Source organism: Oreochromis aureus, linkage group 17 (assembly GCF_013358895.1).
Source record: "Oreochromis aureus strain Israel breed Guangdong linkage group 17, ZZ_aureus, whole genome shotgun sequence".
NCBI classification, from domain to species: Eukaryota; Metazoa; Chordata; class Actinopteri; order Cichliformes; family Cichlidae; genus Oreochromis; species Oreochromis aureus.
In genome coordinates, this window is record NC_052958.1 from 24,683,180 (window position 1) to 24,706,696 (window position 23,517).

Sequence of the window (23,517 nt, forward strand, 5' to 3'; positions counted from 1 at the left end):
GAAGGCTTTCACTTGGGTGGTCTCAGAATCTCATCTCTGCTTTTCGCAGATGATGTGGTTATGTTAGATTCATCGGGTGAAGGCCTCCAGCTCACACTGGAACGGTTCGCAGTCGAGTGTGAAGCAGTGGGAATGAGAATCAGCAACTCCAAATCTGAGGCCATGGTTCTCAGCTGGAAAAGGATGGAGTGCCCACCCAGGGTCAGGGACGACTTCCTGCCCCAAGTGGAGGAGTTTAAGTATCTTGGGGTCTTGTTCACTAGTGATGGGAGAAGGGAGCCTCAGATCGACAGACGGATTGGTGCTGCGGCTGCAGTGATGCGGATGCTGTACTGGTCCGTCATGGTGAAGAGAGATCTGAGTGTAAAAGCGAAGCTCTCAATTTACCGGTCAAGCTACGTCTCTACCCTCACCTATGGTCACGAGCTGTGGGTAGTGACCGAAAGAACGAGATCGCGGATACAAGCGGCAGAAATGAGCTTCCTCAGAAGGATGGCTTATCTCTCCCTTAGAGATAGGGTGAAAAGTTCCGCCATCGGGGAGGGGCTCAGAGTAGAGCCGCTGCTCCTCCACATCGAAAGGAGCCAGCTGAGGTGGTTCGGGCATCTGATAAGGATGCCTCTTGGGGACCTCCTAGTTGAGGTGTTCCGGGCATGTCCCACTGGGAGGAGGCCCCAGGGCAGAGCCAGGACATGCTAGAGAGATTATATCTCTCAGCTTGCCTGGGAACGCCTTGGTGTTCCCCCTGACAAGCTGGAGGAGGTGGCCGAGGAGAGGGAGGTCTGGCCTTCTCTGCTTAGGCTGCTGTCCCAGTGACCCGGCCCCGGATAAGTGGAAGAAGATGGATGAATGGATGGATAAATTTAATAAAAAGTGGATTCTCTTGAAGTGGTTTTATTTATGATCCTTATTGCTCTTTTTTGCAGAATGTATAATGGATGGGTGTGTCTACATGTTTCCCCACACTTCCACAAAATATATCATGTAAGGGAGTATAATAGAACAATACAGAGAATATAACGATGTTCGATTTCTAAGCTCCTTAAACTTGTAGAGAATTACGAGAGACTTTGATATTTTGCCTTTAATATAAGTAATGTGGGGAATCCAGGATAGTTTGTGATGTATTATCACAGCAAGGAATTTTATTTTAGATACTCTGTCTAATTCATTGTTATTTATTTTGAGTTTACTATTAGTAGAATATATGCGATTCCCAAATATTATGAACTGTGCTTTACTCAGGTTCAACGTTAATTTACTATAGTCAAACCAGGTCTTTAGATTATTTAATTCATTTTCTGGTTCATTCAGAAGTTGTTCCAAGTTACTTCCACAGCACAGTAAGTTCGTATCGTCTGCAAATAATATTATTTTCAAAGACTTTGAAATTGCACATACCATATGTCATTAATGTACAATATGAAAAGCAGTGGCCCCAAAACTGATCCTTGGGGAACCCCACACACAACAGGTTTCAATTTTGACTTTATGGATTTATTTTGATAAATTGTTTCTGGTTTTTAAGGTAACTGTTAACCCGTGATAACGCCACCCCTCTGACCCCATATGTGCATAGTTTGTTAAGTAAAAGTTTGTGCTTGATTGTATTTAATGCTTTTTTTAAATCTAAAAAAACTCTGACATCCATGTGTGGTGCTTTTTGGGCCTAAATCCATACTGCTGTCCATATAGTACATTATTTATTGTGATAAAGCAAAGAGATGGGCAGATAGTTTGTGAGGAGATGTTTGTCTCCAGCGTTATGTCATTTTGTAATAACAAATTACAAATGTAGGTAAATGGTTTCACAATACATCCAATGATATTTTAAATTAAATCCATATCAATGTCATCACAGTAGGTAGTTTCTTGGAGTTGAAGGATGTGACTACATCAATATTTTCCTCTTCATCTACTCCCATCATAAACACTGAGTTTGCTACATTAATATTTTTAGTTTTAGAAGGGTGTACAGTTTTTACAATTTCTGTCACGGTCCTCGGTCTTGTGACCCAGTTTTTTGAGTTTTCTGGTATTTTGATATTCATTGTTTATGTTTCACTGTCATTTAGTTGTCCAAAGCTCATTCTAGGTTTCCATGTTAGTTCTTTTGCTGATTAGGTCCCCTTTGTGTTTTCACTCCTGTGTTAAGTGTCCTTCACCCTTCAGGTGTTTAATTATGTCCTTGCCTGATTTTCAGTTTCCCTTTTCCCTCTGTATGTTTCCACAGTGTTCATGCTCCTTGTCAGTCCACAATGTTAAGTCCACGTTGTTGGCTGTCTTGTGTTTCATGTTGTGTAGCTCATGTCATGTCTGTGTATTAATCTGGTTCCTGTTTTACTTTGAAGGGGTCTTGTGTTCCATGTTCATTGTTTTAGTTTCACTTTCAATGTGGCGTCATTACGTTCATTCTAGTCAGCTGTTCCCTCATGTGTTTCCACTTCTCCTAATCACTCCTTGTGTGTATTTAATCTGCGTGTTTCCATTTAGTCATCCTTAGGTCATCTGTTGTACTTGCCTCATGTCATGTCAGTGTTTCTAACGTTTTTCACATGATTGTGTTCAGGGCACGTTCATGTCTTAAGTTTTGGTTTTTCCTCACAGTTTCTATCACGCTCCTGCTCACTATCATGTTCAGGTCAGGTATCATTGTTGTCACAGTTTTGTCATAGTTAATTCATAGTTGCCATAGTCTAGTCTCGCCCAGTTTAGGTTTAGTTTTAGTTCTCGCCACTGTTGATTTTGCCTTGTTGTATGTTCCTGTTTTTCATCAGCTACAATAAACGGCTCGCTTTTAGTTTACCACAGTTTTGTCTTCCTCCGTGTCCTGCTTTTGTGTCCACTTCCTTATCACCGGTGTACCCCGCCTTGACAATTTCTTCAGCCAAGCCAGGACCAACATCGAGGAAAAAAATCATTAAAATTTGCAATTTGTTTTATGTCACTGATCATTGGATTTTGTATTTGGAAATTATTTGCATATTCCAATCCTTTAGTTCCTTAATTTACAATATTATTTAGTACTGTCCATATGTTTTTTTTTTTAATATTATTTTTATTTAAAAATAAAAAGTTTACTGTAGTAATTTCTTTTGCTGATCTTATAATTCTTATCCATTTATTCTTATTCTGTGTTCTGTTTTTAAAAAAAATTATACAACATTCTTTTTCTTATATGCGTTCAGTATAAACCTTGTTAGCCATGTTTTCTTTTTTTTTTTGCAGTTAGATTAAACAAATCTATATTGAAATCACCACAAATAAATGTCATTTTCTTGTTGTTAACAGGATTATATATTTTCAGCATTTCCTCTGTGAACATTTTAGACATGATCCAGGGGTCCTATAAATGCAGCTGATTTGTAGATTCTCTGACTTTTCAGCTTCTGTTTTAATTGTTATGCACTCCATTATATTATCCTGTGCTAGTGACAGTTCACTGATGATTCTACTTTTGTAATTATTGGCAGTATACAAGTTAACCCCCCCTCCCTTTTTTATTTCTATTAATGCAAAATGTGCCATAGCCATCAAGCTTTACAAAGTTTTTTGATCTCCATCTAACCAATCTCTGAAACTGCAATGACAGTGAATTTCTTAGAAAACTGTGCTAGATTATTATTATATTTTGATTAAACTGCTCATTTGATCATGTTTATGGGTATAGAAATTATTTTCAAGATCTATATTGTTTTCCAAGTCCCAGGGTCTGTCCATAAGGGTTTTAGCCCCAAATCCATTGATTTTCTATTCACAAAGCCTATAGATGGTTTTCCATCATTATTTTTTTTCCGAGGCAGAGAATGGCAAGCCTCAATATCTTTGCTATTAATAGTAATTCCCTTGCCACTGAAGAAATTTACAATTTGTTGCTCCAAAGAGTCTGAGGATTGAGTCAAGAGAATTCTGACTTTTTTTCTTGGAATTCTGACTTTAATCTCAGAATTCTCACTTTTTTCTCAGAATTCTTTTTCCTCAAAAATCTGACTTTTGTTTTAGAATTCTCAGATTAAAGTCAGAATTCTGATTTTTTTTCTCAGAATTCTGAGATTAAAGTGAGAATTTTGACTTTTTTCTCAGAATTCTCACTTTTTTCTGAGAATTCTTTTTCCTCAGAATTCTGACTTCAATCTCAATCTGAGAGCTGCTCTATCTAAAGTCTTTTTTGGACACCACTCAAACAGCCAGCAATTTAAGGTGAACATGCAGCTAACCATGTCACTCCTGGTCCGTTTGGGGGGGTGACGAGAGAAAACTACAGAGTTCAGCAAGCTAAACAACATACACACTTCCCCAAAAACCCAAAAACCAAGTCCAGCCAAGTAGGCACAAGTGGAAAAGAGCTTTTAGACTACTATGACCTGGAGGACTGAGAACCTACAGAAAATGCAACACTGACTACTGACTACTAAAATTCCTTAAATACCAACAGGAAGAGTAAGATCATGTCGGACCATAGCCAAGAAAAGTAAAGAAAAGAAAAGAAAAGATGGACCAGCAGTACTGAAGAAACAGCGGGACTCAATGCCAAAAAGGACAAGGTGCAGGGCTTACACAATAGAGAAAATAGAGAAAAATGCAAACATGAGAACCAGTAGAACAAGGTGTTAAAGGGACCTAAAGGGGCCCGAGACTACAACCAAAATCAGGAGCAGTATTTTGCTGTTAATGTTTCAGAACTAAGCCCACTCACAGATACCAAATACCAAATTGGCTAACCTAATGTTAACTCAGTTCTTCAATCCAGCTCTAATAATTGTCCTTACAAAAGTTAGTGTGGTCTCTCCGTCAGAGAGAAAGAAGCTGGCTAATGCTCTCTGTTAAGCAGACACACACACACACACACACACACACACACACACACACACACACACACACACACACACACACACACACACACACACACACACACACAAGGTCAGTCTGTCAAAACCATAATTACAGGCTGTAGATGAAGACCAGTTAAAATTTCACTGGAGCAGAATGTTAGAGCACTAACAGGGCCAGCACACTGGACTGGAACTAAGACCACTCTGTTTTTCATTACTCATCAAAAATTTAAAATCCGGTTTTAAAAAAGTCCAGATCCAACAAAAGGATCAACATTTGCTGTAAAATCTCAAATTTCATGTTCTTATATCTCTATGATATCATCAGGTCAAAGCATTCAGCTTTATTTTAGACATAATCACAGGTTCACAGTCAGGTTCAGCCCCTTTGATCCACTACATTTGAAATTAATTTATTTCGTTGGGACTTTAACTTTTTTTTTGTCTGAGGGCTTGTTGGTGATTTCTCTTCCACAGTTTCAGAGTGCTCCTTCTCAGTACCCGTTTCCCTCTCACTGTCGTCATGGTGATGCTCAGCTATGCAGAGCCTGAATACAGTTAGCAGCTTTGAGGAAAGAGGCCTTTGTTACCCACAACCCCCATTACCTCCTATTCTGTCCTCCCCTTTTCTCCCCCTTGAACACTTTCTGTTAATGTCAGCTTCGTCTTCAGCAAAATAAAATCTAACCTTGGACGTACGTCCGGCAGCAGCATTTACCATATACACCAATACAGCCCCAGTATGGTCCAAAAACATATATCCAGTAACATTCCTCTTTTCATGAGATATGCAGTATGATTTCTTAGGTTCAACATTCAATTTGATGTTTTTGGACTATTTCGTATTAAATGAAATGAAGGCTTTAAATTATTTCCAAATGATTGGATTCTGTATTTTTTTATACATTTTACACATTGTCCCAGCTTTTCAATAAATAAGGTTTTATTAATCTACTTGATGATGGCAACAAACAAGAAATGCACTGAAGCCATACTGGTATTTAATTTGTAATAAACAGTTATTAGAAAGGAGTCCAATCTGATTTTAAAGCCAGAGAGCTGGATTTACTGTAAATTCTCAGAAGCTCATCCTTTACATGTACTCAGTTTTCTAGGACATCAATCAAGCATCTTACAAAAGTGCTAAGTTGGGTCGAGATCTGGTACCTGTGAAGGCAACACCATTTCATTCACATCATTTTCAGTTCAGTGAAAAGTACACTACACACTGCCTCAAGATAGAAATTCTTTATGATATGATAAAGTCTAAATTCTGTTCCAACATGCTCCTTCATTCTAGTACAAAATGTATGCTATCAGGATTTTGTGAGTTTATCTATGGAGAGGGTTTTCAGCCACACTGCTCCCATGCAGTACTCCAACATCCTAACTGCAAATTGCTTAATGTGTAAGACACTGTGCATTGGTCAACTGTTTAACCAGTGGACCAGCACATTGAAGGGACGCAACAGTGCAGTTCACCAGGAAATAATATCAAAAATAAAATATGGCATGAAAAGCACAGATGATCTCTGCAGTGGTCATTGTTTTTAACACTCGGTTTCATTTCAGCTCTTCATAAGTACTTTATGTTTCCCCACAGCTGACTGACGTTCCAATAACAACACAAACAAGAGCACAGACTGTCTGTACCACATATTTTAGACACTGTCTGAAAAGAGATGTTCTCTGCAGGGAGACAGACAGTCTGCCGTCTACCTGGAGTTAACACAGTACCATTGCTGTCCCTTTAAGGGGGCACCTGGAACCAAAGCATGCTAGCAAAATGCGTCATTCAGCATAACAGAGCCACTAGATAGACCTGCTGTAGGGTCCCAAGGTTTCATGCATTTTATATAATTTGTCATTATCTCAATATTCTTATAATGCCCCCAGTTTAGTAAGCTATACTGGCATAACCTTGGTGCCAATACAGATCCTCTAGAGCCTCAGTAGTATTGTCCTATTATTACATGTCTATTTTTACTTATTATGATATCTGTATGTAATCTGTAAGTATATCTTACTTTGTATTTATAGTAATTTGAATCTCAGTATATAGTGTATCCTTCAGTGTGTCTCTGATACACTCTTAGCATTCCCAGTTTTTTATTAAGACATTAGCAAAAAAATCAAAATTTATCTCAGAGGGTTTTTTGACCTCACTCTTATTGCACTTGCAGGCAGCAGTTTATCAACAGTTTCTGTATGACCAGTTGACCTGCAGATCTGAAACAATGGCAGTACCTGGACAGGAAGTAAGGTCATCACGCAGGCATCCCACAGAAATGATCCCAATGATGGCGCCTCTCAGAGCTATTGTCAGTGTCTTTCTTGGTAAAAAAGATAAAATCTTCACTATTCTTAAGAGGGGTAAGGCTTTTGATGTCATCGTGTCCTGTAGTCCCAAGAAAATTGCCGGGAAAACATGAGTAATCAGATAACCCCTCTATGACCAAGTACTTAGTCACAGTGAGAAGGAAAAACTCCCTTTTAAAAAGAAAAAAACCTCCAATAGAACCAGGATCAGGAACAGGAAGTCATTTGGTGTGACTGATTGGAGACTGGAAAAAGACAGACCATCCATCCATCCATCCATCCATCCATCCTGCTTATCCAGGGCCAGGGAGCAGCAGCCTAAGCAGAGAAGCCCAGACTTCTCTCTCTCGGCCACCTCCAGCTTATCCAGGGAAACACCAAGGTGTTCCTAGGCCAGCTGAGAAATATAATCTCTCCAGGATGACCTTGGCCTGCCCCGGGGCCTCCTTCTCCTCCTGGGTGAGCTGTTCTGGGACATGCCCAGAACTGCTCACCCAGGAGATGGCCAGGAGGCATCCTTGTTAGATGCCCGAACCACCTCAACTGGCTCCTTTCGATGTGGAGGAGCAGCGGCTCCACTCTGAGCCCCTCCCAGATGGCCAAATTCCTCACCCTCTCTCTAAGGGACAAGCCAGCCACCCTTCAGCTCATTTCCGCTGCTTGTAACTGCAATATCATTCTTTCGGTCACTACTCAAAGCTCGTGACCATAGGTGAGGGTAGGAACTGTCTCAAGGGGCTCTCTCTTCACCACAACGGACCCGTACAGCGTCCACATCACTGCAGCACCAATCCATCTGTTGATCTCTTGTTCCCTTCTCCCCTCACTCGTGAACAAGACACCAAAATACTTCTCCACTTGGGGCAGTAACTCATCCCTGACCCAGAATGGGGATTCCACTCTTTTCCAACTGAGGACCGGATATTTGGAGGTGCTGATTCTCATTCCAGCCGCTTCAAACTTGGCTGTGAACTGCTCTATCGCAAGCTGGAGCACACCACCCAATGAAGCCAACAGAACCACATCATCTGCGAAAGGCAGAGACAAATTTCTGAGACCACCCAAGTGGAAGCCTTCCTGTCCAGGTTTGCTGTGACAAGGCGGGTAAACTGAAGGAGGCAGCTTCGTTGGCTGTGCAAAACCTGAAACACTAGATACAAAAAAACACAACCTGAAACTAGAAACTTAGAACAGACTAGAAATAACAAGGAAGCCGAGGGGCACAAGGAAACACACAGCAACATGAGACAACACGACATCAAGCAGAGGAGGACAGAGGACTAAATACACCCAGGATAACGAAGGGATGGGAAACAGGAGGGAAACACAGCTGGAATCAATCAGACTAACAAGAAAGGGAAACAAAACTGAACATAATGCACACAGGACAGGAGATTATCAAAATAAAACAGGAAACATGAAACACACAGTAAGACACAGGAGAGACACAACTAGGAAACAGATGAATAAGCATGGAGACAGAACTTGGCACACATGATAGACATGACAGACGACACAGGGAGGCACAAACGGGAACAGACTAAAATGAACTAGAAACTAAACTGAAACTAAATGCCACATGAGAACATCTGGATCATGAACCCAGTACAATGACACTTCTGCCAGCTGGCTACACCTAGAAATTATGTCCATTAAAATACTGAACAGAATCAATGACAAAGGGCAAGTCTGGCAGAGTCCAACACTGACCAGGAATGAGTCCGGACCAAGCTCTTACAACAATTGTATAAGGATCGTATGGCTGAATGGAGAAAGATAAGAGGAAAAAAAATGTAAAAAGCCATCACTTGACCCAGCTGTCTTACCCTTACTCCTAACCCAAACTGAGAATATTGTACTCTGAATAAAAAAAACATTTAAAAATATAGTGTCTAACCAGATGGTTACATTAGATGGCATTACCCATCTCCCCAGGATGTGTTTGGTGATCATATTAAACAAATCTCTAAAACTAGAAACATCTTGTCAGAGTGATGCTAAAAAACTAGTTCATGCACTGGACTCTTATAGTTCTGTATTATGTGCAATGATTCACTTTAAATCCTGACTAAAACTCTTCAATTCTTCATATAACTGCTTGACAACTGCTCTGAGAATTTTTGAAATAAAAGGAAAACATATTAGGATGATGAAGAATGATCTTTCCACAAACCCAGCAACAGACAGAAGAAAAGATATATATAATGTCTCAGGAAATATCAAACAACAAAATGTTTAATACAATTGGTTAGACAGATATAAAATCTACTCACTCAGTTAAGTGTGTCAGTGTGTCATATACAGTACACTGAAAAAACGGGATTGGCCAGCTCTTGGATTTATGTAAGCAACTTGCGTGTATTTAACACAATTGCCTCATGCTTTAAAGTTAAGTGTAACTATATAGTGTAGAAACTACATGATATGCAGAGAGGCTAGATTAAATTGTTCATATCATGTTCGAGTGAAGTAAGTCAATAACTTTCAGTCTCATACGCTTTGGATCGTGGTTTCAGAAAGGCATCCATCTCAGTCAAATCGAGCAAATTGGGTGGTTGTTACATTAAAAACTTGTAATTTAAACACAATAATATCATGTTTCTATAAACGTAATTAAATCATGAAGGATCTGTATGAAATCCAACAACTTGTTCTTGTTGAGATGACATGATACAATCTAGTAAGAGTGGTTAGTTGCTGAACTCATGAAATTCACAAGATCGCACGAGATGTCAAACTGCAGGAAAATCACTGAGTTATAAGAGGCAGACAATTACACACACACACCACGTGTATGCTATTGCTATTTATTGTGGATTAACCTGTCAAGGACAAAACGTACAAAAAATTCTGCATCAAGCCTTGAAATCATAGCTTTCCTACTTTTGTTAAGTCTGGATTGTTGGCATGGTGGTTAGTGCTGTTGCTTCACAGTAAGAAGATCCTGGGTTCAAATCCACAGTCTGGCTAGTTTGCACTGGTTTCTCTCTGGGTATTCTGGTTTCTTCCCACAGTTAAAAGTCATGCAGTTGTTAGAGTTAGGTTAATTGGTGATTCTAAATTACCTGTCAATGTAAGTGCAAATGGTTGTTTGTGATAGACTTATGAGTTGTCCAGGGTGTACCCTGCCTTGTAACCTATCACTTCAGGGTTATTTCCCAGCCCCCTGCAACCAGGATAAAGGGAGGATGGTAGTTGTTTAGATCCATTCAATTTTATGGTAACCAGACTCTAGACTTTGTTGAACATTATATAATATGAAGAGAACATGTAGTATTTAAGTGACCAAGTAGTATTGGGGTAAAAGTTATTGAATAGTGTTGAACTAAAATGACAAAATTGTGAAGGATTAAAATATTCCAAGAGCTCAACTTACTTCATCTAAACATGTTTCAATCACGTTTTATGAACACAAAATGCACAGGTTTATTGAATATGAAAAAGTTGTGTTGATTGAACTCAATTGTTTAAGTTTCTGCCAAAGCAAAACATTTGTGTGCAACCAATGTCCACTATTGAATCAAGTAAATCCAACATGGCCTTTTTTTCAGTGTATCTGCTGCATAAAAATTTGAAAACTATGACACAATACAAGCACAATATCAAAATAAGCCCTCAATAAGATATCTTACACCCCCATCCAGTTACTCTGTCAAGTGTAAGAAAAAAGTGTCTTCACTGTTAAATGCAGGAAACATAATTAATATAATAATAATTAATATAATATGAAAGTGTATGAATCCATGACAGCCCCACACACACACACACACACACACACACACACACACACACACACACACACACACACACACACACACACACACACACCATGACATGACATGAAAGATATGATGTAGGTCACAGAGGCTACAGACTCATTATGGGGCAAACCAAGTCTGGATTGAGGGGGGATATGGTGTAGGGAGTGCATATGGTTGATTCCCAAAGAAACTAAATGATATACTGTATATGATAACTAAAATGCTATTATGTCTTTTAGAATGTAGTTTCTGCATCTAATTAATTTGACTCTTTTATGTAAACTTTGTTTACTTGGATGACATCTCAGGTCAATTTTATGTTTGTTTTGTGTTCACTCTAATGTTATTTACTCTCAGGTCTCTGTTAATAATAATCTTTATAAGAGTTTTATTCATTTATTTGTGTGATTAACGATAATAAGAAGGCAGAAAAAAGACAAAAAAAGAAGCGAGGATCCGAAGGAGGGAAGTATCTTCATCATACCATCCTCATCTTCAGTGTGTGTTTCGGATTGCGCGTGTGTGTGTTTCATTGTGTTTGTGCGTCTCTGGTGTCTTTCACGCTGATGCGGGCTGTTTTCCTTGGGACTCTGACGGAAGATGTAAAAAGAAAAAAAAAGGGGAACGTGTCTGTGTTATCAACCTTGTCTTCAAGCTCGAATAGAAACTGTTTAGCTGATTTAGCTGAAATTAAACCGAAGTGGATCGTCGTGAAGTCGTTTTGCGTTCATTTGGTGTGAAGAGCAGAACTCCGCGTTCATCTGAACTCAGGTCAGTTTGATCAAATAAATGGAATTTTAGAGATAAAAAAAAAATCGCAGACAGTTTTTATGAAAATCCTCAAAAGGCAGTCGTGCAGTAACTTAAATACTTTATAATATGAACAAGGACTAACCAACCGATTTCACCGGACAGGGGATCACCGAGAAAATATTTCATTAATAAGTTGAAACCTTTTCTATAAGTAGTCTTGTAAGGCGCGACCGTTAGAAATGCGAGCATTTCTTTTAAGACGAGCATCTCTTTAAAACTGATAAAACACATCTGAGAGACGAGTTTCTGAACCAAAACCAATTTCTGGGCTTTAAAGGTTTTTTTTTTAAAGGATGTTTGTTAAGCTACTAGACACCAAAATGTTTAATTTCCTTTGTTAAAGCTATGAGTTCAGTTTGTAAATAAATGATCCGTCTAAGCACAAATCTGGACGAATGTAAAAATCCTCAGTTGGTTTATGACTCTGAACAAAACAACATATCATCATGCCTCAGTGCATTTAGAGCGTTCAAATCACCAAAATGCTAAAAGTTATAATGCTAATAATTAAACATGTGACCTATAATATATATATTGTCATATGTTGTGATACGCTGCTGTTTTTTGTTTGTTTATTTGTTTGTTTTTTCGCTTTTTGGGGGCATTACACAACAAAAAAAAGGTAAAGTAGTAAAGTATTACTAAAAATCAGCTTTGTTTTGACACATCAGGAATGACAGATTAATCATTTGGTGGTTTCTTTCATTTGGTGTTCCATATATTTTTGGTTAAATTAAAATCAAATCCCAGACTCAAGAAAGTTTATACAAAGCTGCATAATTCAACATTTCTTTTTCATTTAATGATTAAAAGGTAAATATAACAAAATATATTGTAATGTAATCTTTCTCTTAACACATCAGACTGAAGAAAGACTTGAGATTTGCTGTTCATTCTTTTTTAAATTTTTAATACCTGTGCATTTTTTAACTCTAAAATGAAAGATTTTCTTACAAAATAGATTAAAAGTAGTTTAGTTTTTTTCTGATCTTTGCTCTCAAACCAGCTGATTAGGAGCAGCTAGGTTGATGAAGCAAGCTTTGTATATCATCTGAGGTTTCATTAGCTTGTGATTCTAAAGGATGCTTTTAGTCAAGTATTTGTATGGACTTCCAGTTTAAATGACTTGAATTTAAGTTGCTTACTAAAGATTAGTCTCTGTTTTGCTGGATCATTGTTTCATCACAGACTGAAGTGACATTTTTTGTTTATTCTGGCTCTCAGTGAACAGTTTATAATCAAAGTGCATGAGAAGAGTTCTGTAGAAGAATATTTCTGTAGTGTAGACTCTGATTTAAGACTATTTGTTGTCTAATATGCTGATGTGAGACCAGTTATTAATGTTTTTTTGTTTCTCTCTGTAGGGCCATGTCACCATTCAGCTGGACTCTCTCTGCTGTTCTTCACAGTTACTACCAAACATGAAGGACTGAAGTCTGAGGACGCGGTGCCCCCTGCTGGACTACTGCTGCAGATGGAGGCCATGGCTGAGCCCAGCTACTCTGATCTGATTGCCAAACACTACAATTACACCGGCAAGTTCCGGAAGACGGAGCAGGACTCAGGCCTGAAGGCTGACTCTGTGATCTTCATCATTGTGTGCTGCTTCATCATCCTAGAGAACATCCTGGTCCTGACTACAATCTGGAGGACCAAGAAGTTCCACAAGCCCATGTATTACTTCATTGGGAACCTGGCACTGTCTGATCTTCTGGCCGGTGTCGTCTACACTGCCAACATCCTACTGTCGGGTGCCAATACCTACAAGTTGACACCCACCCAGTGGTTCTTCAGGGAAGGCAGCATGTTTGTGGCACTGGCGGCCTCTGTCTTCAGCCTACTTGCCATTGCCATTGAGCGCCACCTCACCATGCTGAAGATGAAGCTGCACAACAATGGGAACACCTTCCGCGTCTTTCTACTCATCAGCACCGTGTGGATGATCGCAGCCGTTCTAGGCGGTCTGCCGGTGATGGGCTGGAACTGCATCCAGAGCATGACGCAGTGCTCCACCGTGCTACCACTCTACCACAAAGCCTACATCCTGTTCTGCACCACTGTCTTCAGTATCATTCTTATGGCCATTGTGGTGCTCTATGCCAGGATCTATGCATTGGTGCGCACTCGTAGCCGCAAACTGGTCTTCCGCAAAGTGTCCAATGGTCGCAGCAATGCCAGTGCAAACAGTAAGAGTTCAGAGAAGTCAATGGCACTCCTGAAGACAGTCATCATTGTTCTCAGCTGCTTCATTGCCTGCTGGGCACCACTCTTTATCCTCTTGCTGCTAGATGTGGCCTGTGAGACGCTAAGCTGCCCAATCCTCTACAAGGCAGAGTGGTTCCTGGCACTTGCAGTCCTAAACTCTGCCATGAACCCACTCATCTACACGCTGACCAGCAACGAGATGCGGCGTGCATTCCTAAAGACACTGCTGTGCTGTACCGCCTTCATTCGACCACGCACCAAGCTCACAGGACCAATAATGGGAGCGGAGTTTAGCCGCAGCAAGTCTGATAACTCCTCTCATCCCAACAAGGAGGAAGTGGAGTACTCGCCGAGGGAGACAACCGTAGTGTCCTCGGGGAATGTCACCTCATCATCTTAAACATGCAGGACAAACAAGCAGATGTACAGGGTCAGATGAGGAGTACGTGTTTGTACACAAAATACATGTGAACTCTGCCATGTAGCCAAGTCACGAAACCTCCAGCTGACCAGGACTCAGAGACTTTCAAACTGATTGGAAAGTAAAAGAAGTCCAGACACTGTTTGTAGTTCAAAACCGTCATGTGACAGCACCTACTGGAGTCAGTGGCTGTAACTCCTGTATGCTGGGATGGATTGTGTTTCATCTCATCTGCTTAATGTAGATCATTGTGGTCCTGCGTCATTGAAGACCTGGTCAGAACATAAAGTGCTTCTTCAGATTTTATACAGATATCCAAACTTGCTGATACACAGCATTTCTCTGCAAAATACACTTTACCAGACAGTCAAAGCATGATAAAATAGTGACTTATTGATGTGTTTTGATGCATCAAGGTTAATTTTACTGAATAACACTTACAACATACATAGAAAGTGATCCACATAGAGGAATCAGACTTTATACTCACCCTCTAAGAACAACTAGAACATGTAGCACTTAATATCAGATGTTTAAAAAATGAAAATGAATTAAAGAAAACTGTCCTCTATCCCCTTTTACCTTCCCATACAGGGACGCACTTATGAATGCAGAGCTCAGCTGCTTTAAACAACAGTTCATTTTTCTTTAATCATCATGAATAAATCTTTTACCAATGCTTTATTATTGTTCCACATATGAAGTCCATTCTAGCTCAAAAAGAAAAATAATATTGAGGCAAACATTACTTACCTATTAAAAAAATCACACAAGTCATTATTATAAATAAAATCAGTTTGTTATTTAAACTATTTTTAACCCCAATTTTCAGTTAAACTGTAATTGTATTTTCCTGTTAATCATAACTTGCCTTCCATGTATTTTAAATTAAATTTTAAAAACCTCAATAAGGTGGAAATGTTCAGATAAAGGGTCAAATATAATTCATTTGTCAACTCTTTGATTTTATTTACTTTTTTAAAAAACATTTTGATCATTTTTGATCTTGTCAAATTTTCTTTTCCCAAAATGATGCGATTCTGTCAGAATTTTGTTTCTATTTTTTTAGAATTTTGTTTAATTGTTATAGAAATGAAATGGTCTTAAAACCACAATAGAGCCTTACCAAAAAATGGCTTGAATGGTAAATAACTAAATAAACAAATAATCAAATAAAGAAGTCAGAAGTCTTAAAAAGTCCAAATTTGTTAAATCAATAATAACAATAATAATAATTAATAAACACAAATGTGAAACTTAGAGTTTTGTCTTGGTCATCATAAAAAATAATTCTTTAAACCATCACCAATATTGTTATTTAGACTATTGAGTTTATTGTAGTATAAAACAAACAAAAAATTTGGAATATAAAATATTTGACAAAATATTGATATCAAAAATTATATTAAAAAATACTAGCCTCATCTAAAACCCTTCAATAAACACTATCTATAAAAAAACTCAATTAGATAAAAATCGATTATTTTTTTTGGCAAAGAAGAAACTGAACTCTGAATTCATGAATATTTTTGATGTGACAAGAATTAACTGTGCAAAAGTTGTAGAAAACTTTGGGTCAGAATGTATTTTCTGCTTTCCGTCTGTGTTCCCATTGTTATTAGTAGTGATGTCAGTGTATTTTAATTATTTTAAAGCCGAAAGGAAAAAATGTAATTTCCACATTTCCTGTAAACTATCCTCAAAAGAACATATAATCTTATTGAAAGCTATGAGTAGGATGCAAACTGGTCCCTGTGATGAGACTATTTTGCAATTGTAGGATTTTTCTTTTAAATTTGCTGCTGAAACACTTACAGGGAAATGTGCCATTTTTATCATAATGATTGTGTTTAGTTATTGACAGGGATGGGCTTTCATGCCAGTCGTTCTCTGTTACCAAGATCAACGGTCCCTTTCAACGTCTCTCATCCTTTATCAGGAGCAGATCAATTAATTAATTAATTTAATTTTGTTTATCAAGAACATTGACACAGTCCAAGCTGACCTGTGCATTCTTTAACTCCCAAATGTTGAGTTGATGGGTTTTTTTTGGTTTTGTTTTGTTTTTTAGCAATTAATAAAGACAGAAATAGAAACACGCTGTTTTTGTTCTTAACAAATAACATCTGAAAGGCTGCAAACTGATGTTACAATTTCCAAAAGAAATTTATATACAGACAATACAAAGATTAGGGGTGAGTGAAAAGAGGTGAGAGAAGAAGGAAGGCTCACTGCAACAAGGGAAGCCCCCCAGCAGCAGGGACCATTCTACTTTTAAATATCCTGGGAACCACAAGGAAGCCAGCAGTCTGAGGGTTAATTGGGGTGATATGGTGCTATGAGGTCTTTCAGATAAGATGGGACCTGATTATTCAAGACCTTTTATGTGATGAGAACAATGAAAGAAAGGAGAAGGAAGAATTATTTACACGAAAGTGATTGAAATTTTAACCAGGTGTTCAGTGATAGTTATTGTTTCTGTAACAGCTGTACTATACTTTAAACTACGTATTTCACGTGTTGTCATAGTAGCCACTACTCTCTCTTTTTTGAATCATTCATTTTAGAATGAAAAAGGTATTCCTAATTTATCAGTTTCCTTTTTATCATGTGTCAATTATTTGTAAGAGGCAATTTCCACTTTTCTTGAGCCATTAATTTGAGGTTGTTAATTAGTTTTTACCAGTTAACAACTATCCTTATTTTAGCAAACACTTATAACCCTTTGTCCAAGCACTAGTTTTAGTCATGTAAACCATTTATAATTAAACTTTGGATTGTTGTTTTATCCATGATTGTTACAGTCCTCTTGCCTGAGAAGTCTAGGGGACTCATGGAGCGTAAAACAGTGTCAGTAACACAGTAGCAGTAAGTGTCTGCAGAGCAAACCATAGACTTAGCCTCCAAACAGATTAGCCATTGTGTCAAAAGATTTCTTTTTATTTTATTATTTATTTATTTATTTTTTTACAATTAACTCTTTACAATTAACTTACACAATGAAAATGAATAGGAGGAGAAAAGGGAAGCAAATTAACACCAGGGTCTCCTAGGCCAAAAACCCTATCTATCTATCTATCTATCTATCTATCTATCTATCTATCTATCTATCTATCTATCTATCTATCTATCTATCTATCTATCTATCTATCTATCTATCTATCTATCTATCTATCTATCTATCTATCTATCTATCTATCTATCTATCTATCTATCTATCTATCTATACATATATATATACATATATAAAAGATGGATTGATAGAGGGAGGTAGAGAGACAGATAAATCAATTACACTTGATGTATAGTCTGGTTCTCAGCTTGTCTTTTGCTTCAGAGTGTCATTGTTAATGAGATTCACTGACTATCCCAGCTGCCGATCCCTGACTTCTAAGAAGGGGGTTGTCTCTGTGAGCCTACAGGGAGAGATAAATATAACTAAAACCTTTTCCTCTGATTGGAGGCCCAGTCGATGGTCAGCTGATGCCCTGCATCTAATCCAGACTAATCTGTAGTCTGTTAGGTCAATACTTCATGTTATTTTTCATTCATCAAAGCAATCATGACACAGAACATTACAAAGCATTTATCTTCTCAGTCACCCGGGAATGGGCCAAAAAAGGTTTCACAAACATCTAAGATTAGGCTATAATATGGGCTGGAATGGTATTCATGAAGTGCTTTGCTAGTCTCTAAAAAATAAGTTTTACCTCCACCATGGAACCACAAACCATCACATTTCATCATCATGTTAACACATCTACAGAAATTTGACATTATTATTGAACCTAAAAAGGTTAATGGTCCAGAAACTAAAACATGTTAATATATCTTAAGCAGAAAAAACACTTTTTAACTGTGCTAAGATTACAAAAGGGTTTTCTAAAACTCTGCCTTTAAATGTGGTAACACAGTATGGTCTGAGTATGGTCTGAAACCAGACCTATTTCACTGATAAGCTACCATTAATTCTTTCAAGAATTAGTCTAAAACTATTTAAAGCAGATGTAGGCTGATTTAAGACTTATAACACTAACACTGATTAAAAATTACCGCTATCTGAAAAACCTTTCATTTTAAATTGTGACTTCATTCATCTTTTCTACATCCAAATGGAAGTAATTCATTGAGTGTAACCCTCATTACAAAATCACTCACATGGTATTTGGGTTTCTAACTAAAATAGGAAATTAGAAACATAAATGCCATCATTGCCAGACCTGGCCCACATCTGGTTGACATACACCCAGCCATGACACCAGTCAGTCAGAAGTGCCAGTATGATGCCGGATCTGGGCCAGACCTGTTTTCCATGAGCCTGGGCCACATAAACCAAACCACAATCGGGCCAGATGTGGCATGCCGTCACATAAACAGAGCCATCTATGGCAGGCCTGGCCCATATCTGGATGACATACTACTTACCAGGCCAGAAGTCAGCCAGCAGTGCCAGCTTGACACCAGATCAGGCCAGACCTGCCTGCTATGTGGGTTACCTCTCATTACATCTGAGAAAAGGTAAAAAGACTTAACATCCAGCCTTTTATGTTTAAAGCGATACGGAGTGCTAAACAGAGTTGATCTAAATGTGCTTTTGCTAATAGTAAATCATTTCTATTCTTAATAAAAGATATAATCAAAGTACAGTTTGAATTAATATTATGAATGAGAAATGCAGTTCAAGTGATGGAAATGTCTGTTCTAATGTCTTGATTTTGTTTGTGTAGACCTGATTCATAGACCGTGGCAGATTAGTGTCTGTGTGTGGCTGCAGGAATGTGAAAAGATAAGAATGTGTCTGCGGGCCATCATTATACACGATTCTGAATGAGAGAAATGGTATTACGTGTGCTGTAATTGTTAAACACAGAATCATAAGTTGTGTGTCATTCTGCTGATAGTTAGTCATGTCCAGAATTGGTCAAGGACTGACTGACCCAATATAGACAATATCTGCACGTCTATCCAACATCCAGTGTTTAGTGGGTGAGTATCAAACCCTTGCGCTATCTAACTCACCAGGTCAAAGTCAGAAAGTTTAATTGACTGGATGCTTTAAGATGATTAAAAGGGGAAGAGGGGGTATTTCTGTTATCTGTTATATCATTTATCACTTCTGACAGTAATTTTGAATCTTAGCAAGGTCAGATGACTTTGAATGAATTGATCTGTTGTTAGAGAAAAATATGTTGCTTCTTATATTCAGTTGAATCTGCCTTTATTACCAAAAAAAGAAGAAGAAGCAGAAGAACAAAAAGACAAAACAAATTTTTTTATGTCCAAATACATGAACTACATGGTGGGTACTGGATGTACGTTGGGGGCTGAAAGCACTCAAGGGGCCAACCACCCCTACATGAAGGCGAATAAGCAGAGGCGCCTTCTCTCCAGGTCAAACGCTGATACCCTGTCACAGCATTCTCCTCTCTAGACACAATGTAGATCACATTCATCTCTTGCATAAGAACACAAAGCCGTCATCTGGTTTTCCCATCTTATCCTGATTATAAAGATACGCCCTATCATCTATGGTTTCATTTGTTTGTATGTTTGGATTTGAAAGTCTGATAAGAAGGACCCAACACACAGCGCTGTAAGTGTTTATTGCCAGGCATTTTACAACACAGTCTGCTCATGCAGCTTTCAACCTTGCTATTTCAGCCCAGCACACACTACACTGCTCTCCCACTAGGCTCTAGAGTCCTACTCAAAAGGGAAGCATGATCAGATGATGGTCAGCTTTGTAGGTCAGCCTCCCCTGACACCACACCCTGAATCATTGCTCCACCAATCACCTGCAGCTGAGGCACAAACTACACCTGCCACAGAAGAGTTGTTACCTATGGATGATCATGTCATCCAGATAGCCATCAGCATATGGAGCATGCAGACCCAGCACCCAGTCCAAGAGGCACTGGAAAGTGGCTGGCTCCAGAGAAGACGAACTGAAGTGTCAGAAACTGCTACAAACCATACCCCACATAGCAGGCAGGTCTGGCCCAGATCTGGTGTCAAGCCGGCACTGCTGGCTGACTTCTGGCATGGTAACTGCTATGTCATCAGATATGGGCCAGGCCTGCCATAGATGGCTCTGTATATGTGATGGCATGCCACATCTGGCCTGATTGTGGTTTGGTTTATGTGACCCAGGCCCATAGAAAACAGGTCTGGCCCAGATCCGGCATCAAGCTGGCACTTCTGACTGACTGGTGTCATGGCTGGGTGTATGTCAACCAGATATGGGCCAGGTCTGGCAATGATGGCACTATTTATGTTCCTATTTTAGTTAGAAGACCCAAATACCATGTTGCAATACTATACTGCTATGGTAGCCCCAGCCAGGCAGGGGGGAGAACACATCCACAAAATGCTGTTGCAATGCAGCAACATTGGCTCTGTGGACCTGTGTGAGATGGTTATCACAATGGAGGGAGGTGAGAATAGTGGAATTTTCCACCTCTGGCTTTCAGCCTGTCTCCATGCTTTTGTCAGGTTGAGGTGAAATATCTGTGTGACCCCTCCCCCGTCCAAAAATACCATCGTCAACGTCACCCACTCACTGCATGACCACGAAGTGTCCTTGCCACTTGGCGATTAACTTTGAGCTAGAAGAAGGAAGTAATACAAGTACTATGTCTCTCAGTGAAAATTGCCTGAGCCTTTCCGAGCACAAACATTCTGTAGACATAGATATATACATGAAAACTTGATGATTTTTAAGTTTTGTTTTTTCATTTTTTTCTGTTGTTATTTCAATTATATTTGCATGTTCGAAATAAATTATATCTATCTATCTAACTAGTCCCTCTATTGTACAGGTGCTGCTGACATTCCTAAGCCTTGGGCAAATTTCCTCCTGATATAATCTGCTCAATGTGTGCAGCTTTGCTCTCAGGTCCAGAACATATTGAATCTCATGTTTAGGTGGATGATTGATGCTGGTGGCTGCAGCCCGCAATATGGATGCTCAGCAGTCGGCCTTCTCTTCCTGAGGGCCAGGGTGCAAGCCATAGAAGAAGGGTCAGTCCTCTGGTCCCATCTGCCCCTCCCTACAGAGGCAGCGATGGTCCTCCATGGAGAGACCCAGCCTGTCCAACATTGTTCGCCAGACATCAGGGCCATCACCTTTTACACTCACTATGTGAGTGCATTTAACTATTTGTTATCATTATATGTCTTTCTCCCCTCACTCCAACCTGTCATGGCAGATGGTCGCCCCTCCTTGAGCCTGGTTCTGCTCGAGGTTTCTTCCTGTTAAAAGGGAGTTTTTCCTTTACACTGTCACCAAAGCTCTTGCTCATAGGGGGTCATATGATTGTTGGGGCTTTCTCTGTTCTCTTTGTATTATTGCAGGGTCTTTACCTTACAATATAAAGAACCTCAAGGCAATTGTTGTTGTGATTTGGCGCTATATACATAAAATTTAATTGAAATGAACTGAATGACATGGTTGCTGCTGCAGGGAGGCTGAGGTCCTCCCCTATTAATAATGGCAGCAACCTCAGGGCCCATTCTTCAACTGGATTGGAATGCCTAGGGATCGTCCTCTTCCCCCACGTGGTGGAGTGTCACTGCCAGGGCAGGGGGGAGTAGAGGGGTGTTGAAGTCCTCAAGCACTTTTGTCAGGTGCTCAGCCTGGTTGTACAGCCAGACTGTCGAGTCTGCAACATCCGACTGACTGTTTAGATCCCACATTTTCCTCTTTTCCAGATAGGGGTGAGTTCTGTTTTATCTACCAGTTCCACTTACAGGTCTCACTAACTGAGTACTCTGCATTTCTCTCCTATGTTCACAACACTGTCACCTGCTCCCTCCCATTCCTTATGCTCAGTCATTCTCATTGCCCATTTTCTCAATTATTAAGCCAAGATCAAAATTTAAGATAAAATGATCTGGTTATGATAACTCACCAACCTCATAGTCAAAGTCAAAGTCAAAGTCAGTTTTATTTGTCAATTTCTTCAGATGTACTTGCCATACAAAGGAATTGAAATTACGTTTCACACTGTCCCATGCGTAGACATAGACAACAATAAAGTGCAGATGCACAACATTTAGGTACATACAGGATATAACAAGACAGGACCTACACATAACATATAATAAAGTGTTCCGCAGTGCGCCCTGGAAAGTAGTGTACTTGTCTACTTGACGTAGTCCCAGGTTGTGGGACTACTACTATTTTACTGATACTGCAGTTTTACCTATCACTGTAATTATGGGCACAAAAATTAATAGTCTTATTTTTTTAATCAAATTTCTAATTGCAGAATTATTCATGTATTTTATGTGCCCTGTGAAACCGCCAAAGCCTGAGAGTTCAGCAGTTATTTCCCTTCTTAGCTTCAGGTCCTTGTCCAGTAAATTACTTGTTTACCTCTCAGAAATCAGTTATTTTTGTATCATTGATACTCGGCTTTACCCAGGGCACCGCTGCCCCTTGTGCCTCACTTAACTGCTCCACACTCTTATTTTGAAACCACAGGAGATCGCGCTTTCACTTTGTAATGGCCAAACGTCAAAACAGCCTTCAGCAGCCATCAGGTGTGCTAAATCTGTGGTTCGTTTCAAAAGACTGCTAAAAACTAATTTCTGTAGGTTTGCTTTTCTTAAATCTTTTGTCCATTATCTGTACTTTTTGTTCTCCTAAAATTCCTGCACGCAGGGATGAATGTTATATTATTTATTATTATTATATTGTTGTAGACTCACTACGGGTGTCAACAAAAATGTAAAAACAACTTTCAAGTCTTCATACCTTGCCATAATGCATTTTCATTATAATGATCTGGTGTTTATAAGTTGTACATTTGACTTCCCACGTCTGAAAAAGTTGTTGAAAAGTACAAATGTAGAACTTTGAATACCTAAAAGGCTTTTTATCACATGCCGGGGTTTATGACGTTTTATATCTTATGAAAGCAGAAACCAACATGAAGCAGCTTTTCTGAATCCAGCTGTGAGCATGTCCGGTTGTTTTACTTTAGATCTGCTGGAGTCAAACTCCAAATACCAGCAGAAGGTCTCTGGGCGAAGGTCTCTGGTCTCTGGCACGCAGGGAACCGTAGTGTTTAAGGCGGTACTGAAAACTGCGCTCTGCCCTGCTAGGACTACATTTCCCATCGCGCCGCGCGCTTTTTCTTCCCCCTTTCCTTCCTTCCTGCAG

The 23,517-nt window shown here is 39.2% G+C and overlaps 1 protein-coding gene across 1 annotated transcript; it reads left to right on the plus strand.

Annotated features, from left to right (window-relative positions):
* The first annotated feature begins 11,526 nt into the window (after positions 1-11,526).
* s1pr1 (sphingosine-1-phosphate receptor 1) lies at positions 11,527-15,114 on the plus strand. The gene is made up of 2 exons (XM_031740569.2): positions 11,527-11,683; positions 13,090-15,114. Exon 2 carries the CDS (start codon positions 13,200-13,202, stop codon positions 14,328-14,330), a length of 1,131 nt encoding a protein of 376 aa, XP_031596429.1. The 5' UTR covers positions 11,527-11,683; positions 13,090-13,199; the 3' UTR covers positions 14,331-15,114.
* The last annotated feature ends 8,403 nt before the right edge of the window (positions 15,115-23,517 follow it).

Bases quoted from the DNA above. Each gene is read 5' to 3' on its own strand.
- s1pr1 (XM_031740569.2), top strand. From the start codon at position 13,200: ATGGAGGCCATGGCTGAGCCCAGCTACTCTGATCTGATTGCCAAACAC.